General features: G+C 39.5%; 1 protein-coding gene across 2 annotated transcripts; it reads right to left on the reverse strand.

The window, feature by feature from the left end:
* Nucleotides 1-78: 78 nt before the first annotated feature.
* Nucleotides 79-22,583, reverse strand: BSCL2 (BSCL2 lipid droplet biogenesis associated, seipin). Of its 2 annotated transcripts, none has more exons than XM_072421587.1 (10): nucleotides 22,477-22,583; nucleotides 19,726-20,487; nucleotides 18,676-18,757; nucleotides 17,981-18,124; nucleotides 17,339-17,473; nucleotides 10,652-10,749; nucleotides 8,011-8,134; nucleotides 7,251-7,329; nucleotides 2,188-2,250; nucleotides 79-1,802 (listed from the first exon to the last, which is right to left on the reverse strand). In XM_072421587.1, the coding sequence occupies exons 2-10, from the start codon at nucleotides 19,935-19,937 to the stop codon at nucleotides 1,660-1,662; spliced, it is 1,080 nt and encodes a 359-aa protein (XP_072277688.1). In that variant the 5' UTR covers nucleotides 19,938-20,487; nucleotides 22,477-22,583; the 3' UTR covers nucleotides 79-1,659. The 2 variants fall into 2 exon arrangements, with proteins under 2 accessions (XP_072277688.1, XP_072277687.1); XM_072421586.1 differs by having other exon boundaries at nucleotides 19,726-19,977; nucleotides 22,477-22,562.
* Nucleotides 22,584-22,678: the final 95 nt, after the last annotated feature.

Raw genomic sequence — 22,678 nt, forward strand, 5'->3', positions numbered from 1 at the left:
ATGTAAGTACTGACTGGATATTTGGAAGTAAAAACTACAATCTATATAGTAATGCACAACTAGAAACCACCACAAAAATGCAAAAACAAAACCTTTATTGATGTCTAGCAATATGGTAATTCACCAAAAAGTGGCTTCACAGCTTTACTTACTTGTATATGTAATGTATAAGTAAATCATGCTGAGTTTTTGGAATGCTTATGTTCAATAATATTGGACACAATAATATTGTTTGCGTGCAGTGCATGCTGATCAGTACTATGTGTTTGACCTGTGTTTGTAAAGTGTGTTAGGTACAGTCAAGTTTTAACATTTTTCAAAGCACATGTAAATATTATGAGAGAAGCAGTGCACAGAGTATATTTCAGCTAATCATAATCCATTCCTGCTTATTTTCTACTACATGTATGAAGATTAGGAATCAAAATAATTCTTAAAGAAAATAAAAGCGGTTCTACACATATAGCCAACGGTGTTATGACACCACCATGACAATATCAATAATTGCAATCAAATTGGGGTTACATCCTAATACAACAATTTTTATAATGGCCACACTCATTGCAGTTTGCATAATCTCTTTAAGATTTACAAAGAGCTGTAGTATGAGGACATTCCTCAATAAATAATAATTGAATAGATAAGGTAAGTAAGTTCTTGAACTTTTTTAATTGCATAGCTATAGGAGATATTACAGAATATGACGTGTCACTGGACTAAATTATATACAAAAAAAAATCATCATATTGAGGCATTTTCATTTACTATGAGCACCAATGTGCTCATACCCTCAGTCTGGGTCTGTCTGGACCTGCTATATTACGAATCCCAGGTGTGGTTGTGTTGTATATCTGCCAACTTGGAGAAAGGTGAAGTGGATGTGGTAGGGAAAGATTTCTGCAAATTCAGTGTAGAATACGTGCTGCTTAGCTAGAGTTTGTATATGAGAGTCACCTCATTATGGGATACTGTAAGATGACAGCAATGAGGAACAGGATGAAAGAGAGGTCACGAAAATGTCACTAAGCGAACAAGAGCATGTTAGTAACATAAAATATGTAAACTTACTAGGAAATGTAAAAATAGCAATAAGAAACAACAAAAGGAATAATGAATAAAATTAAAAAAGAATACAAAAAACAGATACAAAAAGTAACAGAAAATCAGAAGTTCCAGTTTCCAATCCTTGAAAAGGGTGCCACATGCATTACTGCAGTAAAGCAGCAATTGTACATTTCTCTCTTATGCTGCAATGGAGGGTGACATGTGGATATTCTCAGTAGTTTACATACCAGGAGGGTGCAATAGTGTGTAATATATATATATATATATATATATATATATATATATATATATATATATATATAGGCATTCCGCAATGCCTGGCTGACCAATCTCAGTTAAATAGATACTTTTTCCTAACTAAAGCAGACATTTAAATCATACTTGCTCTGCTAATATGTAAAGGCATGTTTATGCCCCAATCACGCTAAAGAACCATTAATTAATTGCTTAGCTCTTGAAGTCAGCACCCCATGCCTACCTCATGGTAAGATTACACTATAAATTAAACTCTCACTTTAGCTTAACCAGTCCTTCAGCATTTATAGCCCGCTAAAAAGGAAAAAGATAAATGAAACAAAATCCAGCTTTTAATGGTCAGTGGTCACTGCTTTGAGCACTCCTGTGACGAAGGGCAAAGCTTGTAGCATGCAGCTCGCTCTCAGCACCCATTGCTTCAGGTACATCGGTATCCACAGAAGAAGACACATGTTCACATTCAGCTGTCAGGGAAGACTCATCTAAACACAATGGTAACATCAGAAATCAGTTCATACATACAATAGGAAAGGTAGAAATTGTCAGGCTAAAACATAAAAATACAATTGTAAACCTTTAACATTACTCAATAACAATAACCTGTGACTAAACCGAACAGCAATCTGATCTCTTTATTAAAACTATCCTGGGGAAATATTTCACCAATAATCGTCTGTAAGCATTCTACATCCTTTTTTAGAATTTAATGGGGAAAAGGTTGGTGCTGATGGACAGTATTTATCGAAGACTCAGTAGGATTCCCAGAATAACAGACAGATCTAGTTGTATATGGAGAGCCCTAGATGGCAAAATGTGAAGAGACCCTCCGGCATTGGAGTATGGATAGTGCTTACAAAACGTTCTTACCAGTGTCTTTTTCTCCATCTTCACCATGTCCCAGAGTCTGTGTGTCAAGTGGAGAATCTTCATCTGTAAGAAGAAACATTTTCAGTTAATGTCTAGTTTAAACTAATTGCTGCCCTGTCCCACTATCTCACACATTTCTCAGATGTATATTATAGGGAACCCTGTTGGAATAGCACTATAGAGCCATCACTGCTGAATGAATTTTAAAATTGCAATAAGTAAGGCTTTCATTTCACTTTCTGCTTCACTTGTTAGTAAACAGTTGACCAGGAAAAATTCTACAGGCCAGCATACTTATTTCAACAAACCAAATAATACACAAAGGATGATAACAACAGCCAAAGGAACCATTAAACAAATTACCGTATTTTTCGGACCATTAGACGCTCCGGACTATAGGACGCACCAGGTTTTCCGCACGGGAAAACAAGAAAAAAAAAATTCATTTGATTTCCCCTGAGATCCAGCGTGCGGCACTTGTGCCCGCCCATGAAGCTGTACCTCTGCATTCGGACCATAAGACGCACCCTGATTTTCCCCCCACTTTAGGAGGAAAAAAAAGTGCGTCTTATGGTCCGAAAAATACGGTAAATATACTCTTTCAGTAAACTAATACTTTCTAAATCAAATATATTTAGTATCTTCAGGCCAGACCAGGCTCACCCAGACTACCAATGACTGCATGAACATAGTCATTCCAGATGAGGTTTCCAAAAAGAATAAAAACAGACATTTGTTCAGCAGAATGTTATGTTTAAAGACATCAATTTTTAGATTGATGTCTTTAAACATAACATGTATTTAAATCACGAGTTGTAACCCGAAATTCATTTTCCTCTGTGATTTTCTGGAGGTGGTCAGCAATGGCAGCTATCTTATTTCTATCAATGTAGTTTTTCATTAAATCACCGCAAAAGAAAATAAAGATTTAAATATATCCTTATTAGTTCCCTGAGGAGATATGTTATTCACCAATCATGCAACTAAATTAGCAAACTTTTATGGTCACTAGGACACTTCAGGGGTGGGCGGGAGCACACTAGGCCAGAGTCCTGCCCTAATGGCTCCGCCACCACCAGGGAACGCCCCCTGAAGTGAAATTCCTCTCTTCCGTATGCATTGCGGAGGGGAGATATTTCCCTTCACGAAACGTTCCCTATTTACCGCAGTGGCAGAAGTATCAACGCCGGCCTCGATAAATAGGGGAGCCACAGCAAGGAAGCGGCAGCGGAGCTCCGGCGCCTCCAGTAGTTCCTCCGGAGCCGCAGGTTGCCAGCCGGCATTAGGCCGGATCAGCCAGGAGGCGTTAGGCCGGAATGAACTACCGGCTAGGCCGTATCTGGCCTTAAGGCCGAGTTTGCCGACCCCTGATCTAGAGTATTAGAATCAGAAGATTCTAATACTACATATAAGGAGGACCTGGAGTCAGATGGTTCATCTCAATCATCAACTATTTGGTCACAAGGTCACAAAAGAACCAAAGGCACTTTTAAAAGAAAAGAGAACACAGCTAAACGCCATTCTAATTCCACGCCCTCACATACATCCAATCCACTATGTCTACTCACATAAATGCGTATGCAAATCTCTATTTGAGGGGTTGAGAGAGAGGCCTTTTTTCACAGGAATCCTCAGCCACAAATAATTGTGGAAGAGGTACAAAGACAACTCTTTCCTCATATGGACAGGGACAGAATCTTTATTTACAAACTTTTTGAAAGAAATTCAACAAAATCGATATAACTTTTATATTACAAATTTATGATAGAGTATAATACAGAGCAAGTTTATTTCCTTGATGTCTACATTCCAAAAAGTATAGACAATACGCTATCCTCATCTCTCTTTTGGAAATCCACGGCTGGCAGTACACTTTTGTATGCCAGCAGTGCCCATCCCACCCCCCCTAATAAAAAGTATCTCATACTGACAATATTTGAGAGTGAAAAGAAACTGCTCTAGTACAGAGGATTTTGAAATACAATTGAGGAATTTACCAACTAGGCTGAGACAAAGAGGTTACAGTAAGAAATGCTTAAAAAGAGCCTACCAAATGGTTAACCTAGAAAGTAGACACACGCTTTTATTCCCTCAAAATAAATCCAAAAAAGATGACACAATCAGATGATTTACCAAATACACAAGAGAGCATTCAAAAATTGTTAACAAGTGATCCGAGTATTAGTAAGTTCATCTCTGAAAAACCACAATTTGTCTTCAAAAAGGCGCCTTCAATAAAAGACAAATTACTCAAAAGTCATTTCTCTCCAACTTCAAGAGATCCCTGCGAGAAACTCAGCATTTTAAATGCAATGCATGTAAGCAGTGCAAATGGATATATGATATAAAAGACCCTCTTAGGTACAGTACCCTTAAAAATTTCAAATATACACCACTTTGTCAACTGTGCAACCACAGTCAAAACAAAGCGCAGATTCAGAAAGAAAATATATGAGTATATATATCTAATTGGGGTGTGAAAGCTGAATGTGTGTAAAGGCTGTCATATTCTGCAGCCTAACAGATCTCCTAAATTGTTGGTTTTAATGACTTTTTGAAAGAAAAAAATTACATTTTTAGGGTACACAGGGGACTCTCATAGCTACTAATAACCAGAATTTCAAGAGATGAGGATCATGAGTTTAAAAACTTGTGAAAATTGAACATTTGGGTTGCAGTTTCATTGAAAAGTGCACCTAGAAGCCCAAAATTGAAAATGCTAATAAAGGATCCCCAAGGGCCACTTACATAGCAAGGATCATTGGGATGGGGCCCCTAAATTTTTTACCTACCTTTCAACAAGCTATATTTGAAATACTATGCTTCCCTTTTGCTTCTGTTCTTTGAACCCCAATTTATCTGGAATGGGGAGGTGCAGGAGACTGAAAATGTTAGTGCAAATGGGGAACATATGTACAAGCCCCCTCCCCTAAAATTTCATTAGCATGGTATCATTTGAACCTAAAAAACTCTGCCCATCAAACTGTCCGGTTCCCTACCTTAACCCTAACAAAATTATAGGTGCAAGTGGAAGACACTAGTGGCTAACACCATTAGTGGCTAACCCAAACTTTCATTACTATGGCATTGTTTCAACATAAAAAACTCTGCCCTGTTACACGACTGTACCCTTTTCAGTACCTGAACCTCAATTTAGTTTTGATAGGCAGTTAGTTGGGGCAATTTTAGGGGGTGTTAGCCACAGATGTTCAGTTTTCTACACCTCCCTATTCCAGAGAAATTGGGGTTCAAGTGTTAGAAGAAGGCAGTAATGTGTAACAGGGCAGTGCAATTGCCATAGTAACTAAATTTGGGGGGGGGTAGCCACAGGTGTCCCCCTTTTGCACCTACATTTTTGGCTTTGTACACCCCACTATTCTAGGGAAATTGGGATTCAAAGAAGAGAAGCAGATAGGGTAATGTAGTATGACAGTTATACATTTGTGACAGGTAGGTATAAATTTAGGGGCCCCATGCCAATGCTCCTTTCTATGTAAACGGCCCTGGGGGTCCTCCAATTTGCATTTTCCACAAAGGACTCCTAGGAATACTTGCTTTTGATACAGCAAACCCAATGTTATATTTTCACAAGATTGTACAATTGTAATCCCCATATCCTAAAATTTGTAAAAGCTGGGGTGCTGAAATTGTGGTCCTACTAACTATAAGAGTTTCCTGTGCACTCTAAAAGTATGTCAATATAGCATACGGTTAAGGAGATATGGAGGTTTGAGCTGTAAGGCTGCAGATTGTGACATGCACTTACACACACAGCTATTAAGCTGCCGATAACGTTAATACGCACGCCCACTCGGGTGAATACATTTTTACACAATTTTTTTTTTCAATAGAAGACTCAGAACAGCTAGAAAATGGGGGAGGACAGCCTGTTTCCTAATCCCATCCAAGCTGTGCTATCCCCACCCTCCCGGCTCTAATCAGCAGCTGGAATCCTCTGAACAGAAGACAGCTGAGAACGGAGCAGCCTCTCGGTTGTCTATTCAGAGGATTAGAGCTGCTGATGAGCCGGTAGGAGGGGGCACAGCACTGGGCGGCACACCCACCAAAAGCGGGCTGGGCTGGGCAGAACTTTGATTTTGCATGCTATACGAATATATATTAGAGAAAATTGCAAATGAATGTAATTAGATTACTTACTAAATATCCCCTGTAATGAGCAATTTTGTACTGAAGTTATTTCTACAGTGGCATATGTTTGTACAATTTAGGCGACCTGGTTGATACTGTTGAGACCCGATTATGTATGTTTGATAATATGTGTACTGATGTCCAAAATATTTTCTCTGTAAAAACCATAAAACTTTCAATAAATATTTACATTTAAGAATTTAACTCGCTTAGGATCCTTCTTCAGATTTTCCCTTCACAACTTTTATTGCATGAAAACTTCCTAGTGACTGGCCAAAATTTCAGTTCTCTTACAATAGAGAATAAAAGAGATGTAAGTGGGCACCAGTTGGCATTGGCAGATAAGCGGCACTGGATCAGGGGATGGCAAATTTAGGAGTGAGTATATATTGCTAAACAAGGTAAAGGAGACTATAAAAGATGTAGAATGGGTTGGAGGGAGGTGGTATGGTGGTAGACAGATTTTACACAGGAATGAGCTACTACTCTACAATATCAAAAAAAGAAAAGTCCTGTACAAATATGTTAAGAGTGTAATAAAACTAATAAAAATTAAAATGCTTATTCTGCCATCTAGGGACCATATAAAATATTACAATACCAGTAATTTAGCCCTATTATATCTCATATAATCATATTAGCTCCTACCAATGTACATTTTTCATATACCAGGTATTCAGAAATAATTGTGTCATTACGTATGATAGAAAAGCAATATAAAACAGACTTTTAGGCAGCAGCTGGTTTATAAATTGTCAGAAGCATTCTGTGTCAAGAGCTGGAGAATGAAGGTAAAGAAAACATTTTTTAACAGGAGCTCTACTATAAAAAGCACACATTTTAGCAAGAGAAAATTACATATACATGCCAGACGACAACCACAGCATACTGTATCTTTAGACTAAACACTTCACCTGTCTCAAGGGATCTCCCTTCTTGAATCACCGTTGTCTCTGTTTCTCTTGTCTCTGTGCTGCTTGGCCCCAAGTAAGTCTGCAGGAAAATTGCCCAAAAAATTTCAGTTTCACTTTAACACACACAGTAAGGAAGGCACATTAGCAGATGTATGTAGTAACAGTAGCAGATGAAATAAAACTAAACTCTGTCAGTGGAGTGAAAATCTGTGTTGTTACCATTACTGAAGGAGCCTACTGTGGCAAAAGATATAGTCCTTATCGTGCTAGGTCACAAAAAGGTCTTTAGAATTATTTAATTCACTTCTAAAGACATTTTTGTGACCTAGCATGATAAGGACCAGTGTTGATAGACTTTTGTTCAGAATGGAATTGCTTTTCTCCATCCTATATAAGTCAACAGGAGTGCAAATACAGCTTGAATCAGTTTGATGCAGCCTAGATGTAGCTTAGATGTATCGATAGGGAAACACCGCATTATTTCAAAGTTATCCAAAACAAATCTTAAATTTAAGTGGAACGCACCTAAAAGCAAGCAGAGTCATTGACACGACACATATGTGCAAACCCTTACAATCCTGAATGTGACCAGGTGAAAGGTGTTCATGGTCTAAATTTGGTATACACCTAAATGTCCAGCCAGAAATATAAGATTAATACATCACATTGCTCCCATTCTCAGAATATACAGTTATATTGAGTGGCACATATGCTTAGGAACACTGGTTACACATTTTCATTTATTAGTTTAACCACTCACCCCCACACGGGATCTTCTAAAACCACATTGCAAATAGCTGAGCAAAACCAAGGTGCTCATGAAGATGAAGTTGCTGGAAATGCCAACCATAGCAGACAAGAGTGGGAAATGATACAAGAGGTACCTGCAACAACATAATAAATGTCAAAATATAGCTAACAAAAAAAAACTCAAGATAAATCCCTGTTAACTTTCAATAATTCTATAGTGGACAACATAGAAAAACACAATGTAAGCGTTAAAACTGACAGGTATACAGAATTCATGGAGGTGTTCAATATGGTGGTTGTTTTGAAAACAAATCCCTCCTCTTATCTAAAGCCCCAAGTAAGGGTGCTGCCACCTCGTGGCTAAATGAGTTACACAGGCCTGAGACCTGCTTTGGGTTCAGATATTCACGTCTCCTACATTTTGAAGGTTTGGGCACAATATATTCCATTTGCCCAGTTCAAGCCAAGAGATCCACATCACAAGGTTTACAAAGGGTCACCATCACAAACACGGACTAAAGCTGAATGCTAGTCAGCACATAAAAGTACCATTTAAACTCTTTCCCTGTGTAGTGTACCTTGATTATTACCTTGACTCTATACTGTGTAATTCCTCATCCTACCCCCTGTGACATCATTAAAACATGCTGCAAACAGGAACTAACAGGAGTAGTCCAAATGTCCAGTGCACATAAAAAACACACAAGGCAGCATTCCCAAAACCCATCCCCATGAAAGTAACCTCAATCCTGCACAGGTAGTAACTGGTGCCTTATCAATATAATAAAGCTAGTTATAAAGCTGTAATAATAATAAAGCTAGTTTAGTTATCTGTAATAATATAATAAAGCTAGTTTAGTTATCTGTAAGCTTTTGGAAATACTGCCGCAAGCAAAGGAAACAATCGCTGGGAAACAAGCAATTACCCAAACTTATATTACTAAGTACATTTCTGCAAATTGAAGCCTGAATTTATTCATAGTTTACAATCATTTTAGTTAACCTATATTATATATATACACACACACACACACACACACACACACATATATATATATATATATATATATATACACACACACACACACACACACACACACACACACACACTATACTCATACACTTAAGGTGAAGTTCCTGGATTTGCCCCTTCCAGATGAAATAGAAAAATGAGTGTGGGGGGCATATGACAGCCTAATATCTTAGTACATAACTGCAAATATCAGGTCTTTGCGATTCCTAAAACAGTTTTTTCTTTTAGTGAGAAGCTGTAATGGCAGAGGCACAAGCAAGTTTCACTTCGTCAGATTTATGAGCCATCATGAAGTTTTTGTTTCTCCAGGGAAAGTCAGCAAAGGACATTCACACTGAGATGCCACAAACACTGGGGAAGAAGTATCCTTCCTACAGCACTGTCAAAACCTGGACACCGCAGTGGGCGCCCCACCCAACCTGAACTGTCCCGGCAACCTGCGATGCTATCCATGAGGATCCATGGATCCATGATTAAGGACCGGCGAATATCCACAAAAAAGATAGCCCAGATACTTGACATCTCACAGGAGCGTGTTGGGTTTGTTATCACCACTATCCTAGACATCTGCAAGCTTTCAGCGAAGTGGGTGCCGAAATGTTTGAACAGTAATCAGAAGAAGGAACGAGTTGAAGCATCCAAAGCCGTTTTGGCCCATTTTGAATCTACACAGGACTTTTTTGGCTAGGTTAGTGACTGAGAAAGAAACCCGGCTCCACATCTATGATCCTGAAACCAAGGAACAGTCAAAGGAATGGCGCCACAGCATGTACCCACAGCCAAAGAAGTTCCGAACCCAGAAATCTACCAAAAAAGTCATTGCGTCCATTTTCTGGGACAAGGACGGTATTCTGTTGGTGGACTACCTACCTCAGGACTCTAGTATCACCAGACAGTATTATGCTAACCTCCTGGACCAGCTGAAGGAGGCAATTAAGACGAAAGGCCGTGAAAAGTTGACCAAAGGGATCCTTTTTTTGCAGGACAATGCACCAATGCGCCACACGTCCAACGTTGTGGCTGCCAAATTAAACACCCTGGGTTTCCAATTGGTCCACCATCCCCCCTATTCACCTGACCTGGACTATTATCTGTTCCTGAATTTGAAGAAACACCTGAGGGGGAAACGTTTTGAGGACATTTCTGACATCAAAGATGTTGCTGAGAACTTGTTTGTGGCCCAACCAAAGGACTTTTATTTGAACGGTCTAGAAAAGCTGCAACTACGCTGTACCAAGTGCATCAGTCTCAGGGGGGGATATGTTGAATAAATGTGTTATTTCATAACTCTGCCTCTCTTCTTTCTGGGCAAAGCCAGGAACTTCTCAGCACCCCCTCGTATATATATGTATATTTTATTTAATAATACAGGTAAATTACAAAAATAAAGATACTAAACCTTATGTTAAACCTGTCTAATGTAAGTCCATCATAATGAATGTAAATTAGGTATTGGGTACAATCTGGACTCAAGGTTGACTCTAAACAGAGGCAGAACCTAATGCAGAGGCCTACATGGACTCATTCCACCAGACTCCCACTATCACTTATGGAAGAAATAACCCTTTAAACCACATCTGAAATTAGGCCAGTTGGCAGAACTATACACTTGTCTCACCTGAGTCCAGTAAAGTGTGCATGGACACGGAGCTCTGCACTGTATATCTGTAGGCGGAGGCTCTGTATTTGAATCACTGCCCCTGTGGTTGGGACATACTGCAGAAGAAAGTCAGAAATAAAAGGATATTAAGAGGAAATTAAGAACAGGGTAGTGAGTAAGGCAGAATTATATTAGAGAGCACAGTTCTGGAAAAACATTCTTTGGACAGATGAAAGCAACATCAACCTTTACCAAAATGATGGCAAGAAAAAAGGATGGAGAAGGAGTGGATCCTCATGAATCAAAGCATACCACATGATCTGTAAAACATGGCGGAGGCAGTGTGATGACTTGGGCGTGCATGGCTGCCAGTGGCACTGGGACACTAGTGTTTATCCATGATGTGACATAGGACAGAAGCAGCCAAATTAATTCTGAGGTGCTCAGAGACATACTGTCTGCTTAAATCCAGTTAAATGCAGTCAAACTGATTGGGAGGGGTTTCTAATACAGATGGACAATGACCCAAAACATACAGCCAAAGCAACCCAGGAGTTTATTAAAGCAAAGAAGTGGAATATTCTTCAATGGCCAAGTCAGTCACCTGATATAAACCCAATTGAACATGCATTTCACTTGTTGAAGACTAAACTTCGGACAGAAAGGCCCACAAACAGCAACTGAAAGCTGCTGCAGTAAAGGCCTGGCAGAGCATTAAAAAGGAGGAAACTCAGCATCTGGTGATGTCCATGAGTTCAAGACTACAGGCAGTCATTGCCAGCAAAAAGTTCTCAACCATTGGAAATAAACACTTTATTTTCAGGTTTTTAATTTGTCCAATTACTTTTGAGACCCTTAAATGAAGTGATTGTGTTAAAAAAAGGCTTTAGTTCCTAAAATTGTTTGCAATCTTTTTGTTCACTAAATTAAAGCTGAAAGTCTGCAGTTCAACTGCATCTGAGTTGTTTAAATTAAAATTAATTGTGGTAATGTACAGAACTAAAATAAGAAAGTTGTCTCTGTCCAAATATTTATGGACCTAACTGTATTTATCGAGATTTGTCCCTTTGTATCAGCCAAGGAGCTACATGTACCTTCAAATGTAGTGAGACGCAAGGGACGTGAAGCCAACTGAATTTTAGAGCTAACAAAGGAACGAATTTTCCTATAATAAAAATATTCATGACCCGGGAGCTCCTTTTTACTAGTCTAATATTCACAACTGAACATCAACGGATATCAATAATATCATGTAACCGCTCAAACCCTTTATTGGACCACCATTTATAACTGTTTCTTGCCTGGAGAGAACTCTGGATTGTTCCATAATGGGGTGAGAGGAGCATGTGATGAACACAAATCGGAGGTAGACTTATGTCTATCCAATATTAGCAGAGAATGACACAAAGCTGGACACCTCATATACTGTCTGAGTTTCTTGGGATTCTACATCAAAGATGCCATATTGCCCCGTGTCACTGCTGCTTCTTCTATATATAGCCATTGGGGTTTAATTACTCTTAGGGTGGAGTGTGAAAATTGTGATATTTGGGCCGTTATATAATAATGATTGAAAGAAGGTACCCCTAAACCTCCCTGAGAATGGGGAGTGACCATTGTTTTCTTCTGAATCCTACTTCGTTTGCCTCCCCAAATAAAATGTATGACTTTGACCTAAAGAGGGGAAGTATATTTATCTTAACAGCTGCTATACTGCCCAGCTGGGAAGGAGGAGCAGTAACCCATTTGCTCAAGTCTGAAAAAAATATTTTTGATTAAATGGAGTATAATTGGCTTGAAACAATGAATGGTATGAGGGGGTTAAGTGTATCCCCTGGTACTGAAGCGAGTGTGTCTCCCAACATAAGTCAAAATTGTCTTTAACCAGTGAGATTTGATGGTCAGGAATATTATTGTTTAAAGCTTGTGATTTAGACCGGTTCACTAGTAGTCCCGAGAGAGCTGCTAATTTGTCTAAGGTACTATAAAGGCTCAACTGCGTGACATGCGAGGAGGAAATATAAATCAGAATATCATCAGTGAATAATGCACAATTTATGTTTTCTCATGCCACACCGAACTACCCTAATAACCCGATGTTCCCGAATTGCTATAGGAAGAGGTTCTATAGCAAGGACAAACAAATGAGGGATAACGGACAACCCTGCCTTGTTTCTCTCCTAATGTTAATGTTGGATGAAAGGAAAGCTCCCAAAGAAATATTAGCTAATGGTTTGTCATATAACTCCTTCAAAATATTTAGGAAGTGATCACCAAATCCCATCACAGACAGCACCTTAAACATATATGGCCAAGATACACTATCAAATGCTTTCTGAAGGTCGATAGCTAACCGCATAGCTCTCAAGCAACCAGATTAGATTTATAGTATGTCCCATCTGATCAGGAGCCTGTCTAAAAAGCATGAATCCCACCTGGTCCAGATAGATAGGCTCCCAAGAATGAGCTTAAGCGGAGCAAAAAAATCTTTGTCATCAGTTTCAGGTCACAGGTATCAAGGAAGGAAATTAGTGTTAGCAAGGAAATTGGTGTATAATAAGCCACATCAGGGGTATCTGTCCCTGGTTTTGGGATAACACTAATAAAAGCACAATTAGCCTCCGACGGAAGGGAGTTACTGTCTCGAAGGTAGTTATAGTAATCAACCAAATGTGGGATCAACTGTGAACTGAAAGTTTTGTAATAGACATATGAAAATCCATCCGGACCAGGAGTGCTACTAGATTTTAAACATTTAAGAGCTGTTAGGGCTTCTTCCCCTGTGATAGGTTTTTCCAATAATTGCAAATATTTGGATTTAAGTTGAGGCATTTGAATCGAGACGCAGAAGGCTTCCATTGCAACCTGGGATGCGTTTTGCTGCTTACCATACAGGTAGGAATAAAAGTTTTCGAAAGCTGATAAGATTTACTCTGTATTTTGAGTAACCTTACCATCTTTCAGTTTAATTTTAGAAGAGCATCAATTTTGGCTCTAGGGTTTAGTTTATTTACCAACAACTTCCCAGGCTTGGCTCTCCACGTATAAAATTTATGGGCCGCCCATCTCAATGATTTCTCAGCTTTTGTTGTCAATAAGTTGAAATCAGTGGGTAGAGTTTCCATTTGAGGTCGAAGATCCAGAGACAGGTTAGATTTATGTTGCAATTGTAGAGTATGATATTCTTTCATCTTGGTTTCTACAAGTCTATCCTTTGCTTTCTTCTGTTGAGCTTCCAGTCTAATAAGTTCCCCTCTAATATAGGCCTTGTGAGCCTCCCAATTGTTGGCTGGAGAGGCATCCTCTGGCACATTAATGGTAAAATAATTAGAGATCAGATTTGCAATTTCAGTTTGTAATGCCGGGTCTAATACCAAACTCTCATTGAGTCTCCACCAGAAATCAGACTGTGTTCCTCAGATACTCCTTAGCCACACCATGACTGAGTCATGATCTGACCAGGGAACTGAGAGGATGCTTGCTTTACATGCCATGGAATCAACCTGGATTGAAAAAAAAATGTGATTGATTCGAGAGTATTTGGTTATGGGCCATAGAAAAGTAAAAATAATCCCGCTCAGAAGGGTTCAATTCCCACCAGATATCTATCAGATCATATTGTTCCAGGAGATTAGAGAATCTGTGACTCTTCTTGGGTGGAAATCTATACTGGGGAGTGCTAGTCTTGTCCAAAGGCTGATCCAATGATAAGTTGGAGTCACCCAACATCATACGTGAGCCCTGAGCAAAAGAGAAAAAATTGTGTAAAAGGGAGATAAAAAACTCAATTTGATCCTCGTTGGGGGCGTAATAGGTGACTACCTTTATTATCTGGCCTGCAATAGACCCTTGCATCAATAGATATCTACCCCCAGGATCACAAACCACAACCTATGGAGAGAAATTCAGAATTCAAAATCAGAATTCGTATGATAACTAATAGGGAATCTCCTATGAAAAAAATGAGGCATAGAATTATTAGAAAAATTAGTTTCTTGTAACACCAGGATGTCTACCTTGAAAGAGAAAGTTGTAATATTGAAAAGCCACCGTTTAGTGGGAGAATTCATCCCTTGTACTTTATGGGTCAGTACTAGGAGAGGCTGCCAGGGTTTCTGTGCTGTTAATGAGGATACCGCCATAGATAAATTATTACAAAGAGAGGCACAGGATGTCTAAAGATACTTTGGGGACTCGGGGGGAGGGGAAGAAACATTTGGGAAAACAACAGTCACAAAAAGACCGGGGCAGAAACAAACAAACAAACAACACAAGCAATTAGCCATTTTTCAGGTATAAGAACTATACAGGGACTCAAACTGATCCCACCCCTCAACCCCCAAAATTAGGTCAAGGGTGTGAGATCAAGCAGAGAACCCCAGGCTTTGGGAACATATATTTGTCCCAAAAACATAAGGGGACACCAGAGGGGGCAGAAATATAAACTGCACCCCTCCAGTTCCACTCAAAGGACTGAGGGCATGTATTACCCTCCAGCTCCCCCGACCCTCTTCAGATGTGGGGAGCAGCCAATAAAAAATATTAACCCAATCAGGGTAGAAACACAAGCATAAACGAACAGACCTAAGGCAAGTATTGAACTCGGCAGCCACAACAACCCGCACAGATGAACTGCCAACAAAAAAAAACAATATCAAATAGAAGACAACCAGAGCTATTACTAAATCCTATATAGAGGTAGACATTTGTGTCCAGAAAAATTACTTCTGTTAACGAAACCAGAACCAGAGTTCCAAAGACTTGAAAAAATATGAATATAGTTCCAACATCAATCCCCGCTCAGGAAAGCTTGGGACCTTTTTTGGAGCTTTGGGCGGCCTTTTGCCACAAGGAGTATAGGGAATCCTGATCTCCATCCAAGGATTCAGGACGAGTAGTGGAAGTAAGAAGTAAAGTAAGCTCTCGCAATAAATTTTCGCCTTTATCAAACGTAGTAAAGGAGAAAGTATTTCCCTGAAGTTGAAAAACCAAGCGTAAAGGGTAGGCCTAGTAGCATTTTATCTTTTGTGCGATGAGGATTTGGAGAAGAGGTTTCAGCGCCCTCCTGTGTTGTATGGTAAAAGGTGAAAGATCTGAATAGATTTGAACCAGAACACCCTCCATAAGCACCGAGTCAAATCCCCTGCAAGCTTTCATTAAAGCCTCTAGTGGAATAATAGTGGGGTTTTACAATTATGTCCCGAAGAGGACCATCTGCTTTAGGGGTCACTAACGCTCTCTGAGCTCTGTCACAGGTGTGACTCTTGAACATCAGGCAGCATTTCCCTGAAAAATTGTTTGACCACCACTGTTACATCTTTAAAGGATTCAGGCAGGCCTCCAATGCGAAAGTTGGAATGCCTTGAACAGTTCCAGATCATCATTTTTATGGTGTAACTCTTCAATCTAGGACTCAAGCATGGATATCAGTTTTGTGTTTTGGGAACTCTAGTAGTAGTAGTATCTAGAGTTTGTTCAATCCTGTCTGAGGTCAGCAGTAATGGAGGCAAAGGTTTTAGGCAAATCAGTCTGCAGTAATGTATCCAAGTGTGCAAATAATCTGGATTCTCCTTCAGAGACTGGGGTCAGCGCCTCAGTGGGTGTATCTTCCCAATATAACATATGATATCTGTTCCCCACGACATTAAATGTGGCTAGCTGCTGTGGCTAAGGGGCTAGCAGCATTCAGGGCATCTTTGCTTCCAGCGCTAGGAAAGCCTGGGCTGGGTGCTTGTGATAAGCTTTGAGAGGTATTCTCAATATACTGCAGACCAGGGGAGCAGGAGCCTGCACTGAATCTTCCGGGGATGCTGGGGGGGAAACCCCCTTCCACCCCTATACACCCGTGACCTGACTCCTACCTGATACAGCGGTCTGAGAGTCAGAGAGGTCTGCATGTGCAGGACGCTCTACGTGCATCAGCTCCTGGCGGTTGGCCATCTTGGACTGGGGCTGTGGTGTCTAAGAATGGGAAACCCAGTCTTTTGTTCTGCCCACTGCTTTTCCGACCATTCTGGGGTGACTGAAGCTCTCCTGGGTGGTTGCCCTGTCCGGGTAGTTGCTTTGGCTGCAGGGACTTCTTATGCGGGGCTGGGAACGAAGCTAAGCCGTCTAGCTGCGTGCAGTCATAGACACCGGCACATGCGCACTCTCTGCATGAAAATTTTGGATGTTTCTAACTTGAATTTTTATGAACAAACATCTATAAATCTCAGTTATAATTATATAGCAAAAATGTTTTTGCAGTCCTAGATTTATTAGGGCCCACTCTGTTAATCATTCCATTTTGTAATTTACTTTTATTATTAATGACAAATAAATATCAAATTCAAAAGATATTTCATAGTATAGAGCACCCTAGGAAATAATTCAACCTGCTCATGAGATTTGCTTTTCCTAGTAGCTTTCTCTTTTTTAAAACACTGGAACGCCATGATTAAAGCAGACAGGCCATTTTAAACTCAAGAAGAATAAAGCTGCCTTATACTAGTTCAGTGCTACCTAGGACCAGAGAAATGATTGCCCCAATTCACTGCTTCTGCCTTCGTCCCACCAACGTCATGGTCACTATTTATAAAAATAGTGGGGTGGAAAGAGTACGATAACACATAACACTTTTGTGATAAATTAAAAACTGTAAAAAATGTATAATGCAGAAGGTGGTAAGTACATAAAGAAAAAGATAACTGATGGTTACAGACTAACCGAATCCTCCCGATACTCAGAATACAACTCCACTTCAACAGACTGCTTCTGTACAGACAGCCCAGAAAGTAAAAGCGGTAATGTGGACAGAGTCTCCAATGTCCGCAGGAAAGGAGATTTGTAATGCAGCATTGCCTGAAACAAAACAGAATATGATCACAGTAAGACAAACTCAATAAAAGCCATGTAGAAAAGTTTCAAAGATGTAAAAGAAAAACATGACTGTAATTATTGTGATCATCCCAGGTAAAGCAGCTTTGCATACTGGCATTTATTTAAGTTTGTGACAAGTTACACTACTAAAAAACATTTGCTATCCCCGGAAAATAACAGCAGCTGATCTTTTACCTGCAGATGCAACGCCACTGCAATGAATAACAGTTGTAAATTTTGCTGTGACTCTTTTTGACAGGACACACCTTCAGTTTCACAAGAGGAGAAATTGGCACAGCCAGTAGGACACCAGCCATCTGCAGTTTGACAACACGATCCCTGCTCCCACAGTCCACCACAACTGAAGGCAGTCCAAAGCCTGTCAGCTAAACGTTATATTCAACTCTAGTGGTATTGTTATCTTGGCACACATATAGCCTAATATTTGAAAAAAAAATTGCAAATGGAAAGTAACGAACAGTAACTCACTGATCGAGCAGTGTAAGAAATCTGTTTCCCTCCTCGTGTGTAACATGACATAGAGACCATGAACATCCCAAGATCCTGATTGGGTGTAGATTCCGGAACCTGCAACTCCAAGGTAATGCGATAGGGCTGTCCATACATCAGCACCTACAAGTGTGGAAACAATGAAACAAGTCCATTTATATCCCTTTCATATACTCATGAATTAGAACAATGCACTTTATTATATTGCTATATATTTTGTCTTTCATATAACTTTTACCAAAGATTGCATGGAGTAGGAAACAGCTGTATGAAAGCATGCTCTACAACAGCTGTCGCCAACTGGTGGTCCGCGCAAAAATTTTGGTGGTCCACGGCTCTGGCCGGTGCACCCCCAAACGGGGTCAGAAGAAGGACCCCGCTACAGGAGGTTCACCAGAGCCACAGACCATGTCCCCTGTACGAATCCCTGGTTCAGGGAAGTGGGCAAGCTGGACACGATCCACCCACTCTCCCATCGCAGGCTCAGATCTGCGATAGGAAGTGGGTGGGGTTATGCCATCATGACATCACCATCAGGGAGGTTTCTCCCCCTTGACTGACACCCAGCTCCCTGCGCATGCGCGGTCAGAAGCCGGTAATTTTAGTGGTCAGTGGGACCAAAAAGGTTGGCAACCACTGCTCTACACATATACTGTACATACAGCTTTTCTCACCCGATCACGATTATTTCTCAGAAGGGACACATTGGCTGTTGGAAATGAGCACAGGATTCCAGGTGGTGGGTCACAACTGGAGCTGAAAAAAAGGGAAAAATCCATTACCAAAAATAATGGTTTTGTTATATATGTGTCTTATTATACATGTGTATATGTATAGCCACCTTGAAAGAGGATCATTTGAATTACATGAATGGGAGTACAAGTCCTGTCATATTTCTCTGGATTCATTTCCCTTCCCTCTACTGCAAACATACAGCTAAATGTCACTTTTGCAGTTTTTTTAATGTTTAGGCTCAGTTTTATTTTAATATGCTTGATGTTACAAAATATAAGCCATCATGTTTAACCCAGCCTCTGACAGTTACAAGGAATGAAAAATAAAGGAGAATTTTTTTTAAAAAAAGTTTAGACAGACACTAAAATGCAAAGATGAAATACATATATGAGCGCCATTGTGCCTGTCTAACCATTTTCTGCCCATCAAGTTCAGAGATCTAAACAGCTCTTCCCCAGAGAATTTCTTCTGTCTAGTAGGGGGGAGGTCTGATCTTATTCCAGATTAAATTTTAGTTACAGAGCTTTATTTTCATGTAAATGGACAGTAAAAGAAAAAGCAACACATAGATTAACTCATTTCGATCATGCTGCTGACCTCTAATCAGCATGCCCCCTACCACTGCTGCACAGCTGATGGTTTCCTTTTATTGACATGTTAAACCTAAACTCCAGGAAAATTGCCAAATACATAAATGGAATACATATAGAAAAGTTGTTTACCTGCTAAAATAATGTATTTCAGTCTATCTGGTTCTGAAATCTACACATCTCCCTATCATGCAGTCACCTATACTCATCTCTCTATCATCAGTCTCCTTGTTCTGTAACACCTGATAGGCTCCATGTGCTGCTTTTCCTGCTGTTATTCCCCAATAATTACAAAACTGCATTTATTTGGACATTTAATATCTGCATAGCATTCAGCTTTAAATCAAAAGAAAACCGCAAACAAGTTGAAATACTCTATAACAATAAGTATGCACTTACCTAAACTGATAGTGCACTGGGCTAGCATATTTAACAGTTGGCATGTATGAGTAGTAAAAGCTTCCATACAAAAACACCGACACCCAAAGAAGCAGGAGCAGGATACAAAGTAAAATCCCAGTCTGCAGAAGTAGTCTTCTTGCTCGAAGAAACATCATTACACACATATCTTCCATCCATAGTAGCAAAGGTGGTGATACGCAATTAGACATGATGGTGGATGTGTAGTGATCACAGTGGAGCAATAGCTGCCTGGCAAACGACAAAAATGTCCAATCTTGGCACTGGTGCTGGTGTCATAAAATACAGGGCTGTCCTTGGTGGGCCTATGCTGATATGTCACATGTGGATAATCATAATAAAAGTACACTGATTAAATGCTATATGCACTGACAGGCTGTACAGGGGACAAACAGTGTCCTGTGTATAAACAAGAGGCCAACTGTAAATGTATAATGCTATTCATAGTATTAACAGGCTCGATATAAATCTATGAGACATATATATACAAAAGAGACTGCATATGAAAGACCATGGAGGTTGTTTGCTTGTTCCTTCAAACTCAACATATCTGTAAAATGCTTTGTGTGAGAATCTGCTGACTTCAGAGATTAAGTGGTTTGCTATAGTCACATTACATATAAGTGTGGAAATTAAAGTTATCTGTAAACTATTCTGCACTGGGTGAAAGTGTACAGGAAGTTAGTAGAGGGGGAGGAGGAGGAGAAAGGTTGGGACCAGTGGTTTCAGGCCAATGATAAACTGTACAGAGGGGGAGAGAAAAATGTGACAATTAGCGATAATAATACAATGTGAAGATACAAACTTATTTTACATTAAGAGATAGATAGTTTGATTAAAGACTAATTTCGCACCATTATACCATAATATGATTGTAGACATCCAACAACCATAATATTGGTATAACATTATTATATGATACAACTCAGACACAGACTACCATTGTTTTCTGGTTCAGTGAATATGTTCGCAAATAAATTAACTTTCCCTCATTCACACTATTGTATTGTGATAAAATGAATGCTTTCCCACAACATTCATCAGTCCCCTATAAATGCTGTAATAATTTTCTGCGCTATGCATTTAGAACGGCACCCCAATCCATCTCAAAACTGCAGGTGCATTAGAGCTCATTGCAAAAGACACTTTGCATTTCATTGGCCTTAAAAAAATGCAACAGACCAATTTTTCATGTGTCCAATGGTTGCCTAATGCACCATGCATCAAAAAAGAAAACAATGCACTATGGCAAAACAGATTATTGTGTTAAAGAGCGCACAAACCCATCCTCCTCCTCGATGAAGCCTGGCAATCAAGGCTCCTTCCATACATAAAGTGGATGGGTAAAGGAGCCATCCACGAACCGAAGTGGAAACAAATGGGAAAAAAACAATGCGGTCACATCTTCAACAGAGTGGTAAACTGCAACAGATTACATTTAAGGTTTCTGAGTTCAGATACAATTTAACAAAAAAAAAATAAAACAGTAAGAAAATTGTTTAGTCAGCTTATTCTGAATGTTTTTTGGGGAAAAAAAAATGTCAGAATTCTAAAAATTCCTAAAAGAAAGCAAAACCAAACAGACTTTTTGAAAATAATATTAGATTTATTTTTCAAAAGACCTGTGTATGAATTTGTACAAGATGATAGTATTTAGGGTAAATGTCAACTACAAAAGGATGACCTTCGGGATAACAGCATGCAGACACCCTGGTGGAAAGAATAAGTACAAAAATTGGATTTGATAACTAGATAATATACAATATATTTGTAATTATGCTTAGCCAATTTTTTGATTTTGCTGCAAACTTTCCACTTCCAGGGGTGGATTGTAGGCAAAGCAGGTCAGCAGGGCTACTCTACCACAGTACACACCCTAAAAGTAAAGAATGGACAACCCTTTGAAGAAAAACCTTTTTTCATGTACTTTAATATGTTAACAGCTGTTCCCTGTAAACAAACAAGACATTGCACCTTTAATAAAAGGCCAGCACTCCTTCACCACTGAGCAGATAATTGATGGAGAAGGAGTCCCTCTGCTGGGATCAGGAACAATCCAATTTAGGGCCTTCCTTGGCTTCTGATTAACAGGACACAGAGGCCATGCATAAAACAATGACCATGAGGTTTTAAAAAAAAAGTTTACCTATATAAAGGGCTGGCATTAATGTGAACATGCAGATTGCTTTATGTAATCTGCTTGCATTAATGATGCTTTTTAGATCATTAGGGTCTACTGACACTAATGTAATGTGCTAGTGTGCTCTGGGGTGATGCTTGTCCAATTTTTAACACCTTCAATCAAGTTACCAGCCCATTCAAAAGAAACATACTAAACCACAGCAGTATGACTGGGCCATCAGATCTCATTTACAGGTGAAGTTGACTTGCGGTTGACCTGCACCAAGCTGCTTTAACCTAGTTTTGTATTCCTAAATGGACAATATCACTTGTGTAAAGAACAATGGCTATCAGTCACGAATCTGGTGACTTTGTGTGGATCTAGCATCCTGCAGCCTTTATTTACTAAAACTTGTATCAGTTTGTGCAAAGTTTGCTACTACACATATAATAACACCTGATTATACACAATATTATTCAGGTACAGTTCTATCCTGATGGATACATGCCACAAAGAGTTAAAACTAAACTTTGGTTTTCACATCTCTAGCCTGCATGACATACTAACATAACTGTATACTCTAATAATATTATATTTTAGTTACATACCATCCAACTGGACAATTCACAGATACTGAAGACCCACAAACATGAGATGTCACACACACCATTTCCCTGCGTGCTGGATGCAGCCACGCCCTCCTCAACCACAGCCAATTGCCAAGGCAGACAAAATAGTCCAATGACAGACCTTACTCACCTCACAGCAGAAGAAGAAGATATGAGAGGAGCGCTGCGATTGGTTGGTTGG

This window comes from Pyxicephalus adspersus, chromosome 9 (assembly GCF_032062135.1).
Source record: "Pyxicephalus adspersus chromosome 9, UCB_Pads_2.0, whole genome shotgun sequence".
Lineage (NCBI taxonomy): Eukaryota > Metazoa > Chordata > Amphibia > Anura > Pyxicephalidae > Pyxicephalus > Pyxicephalus adspersus.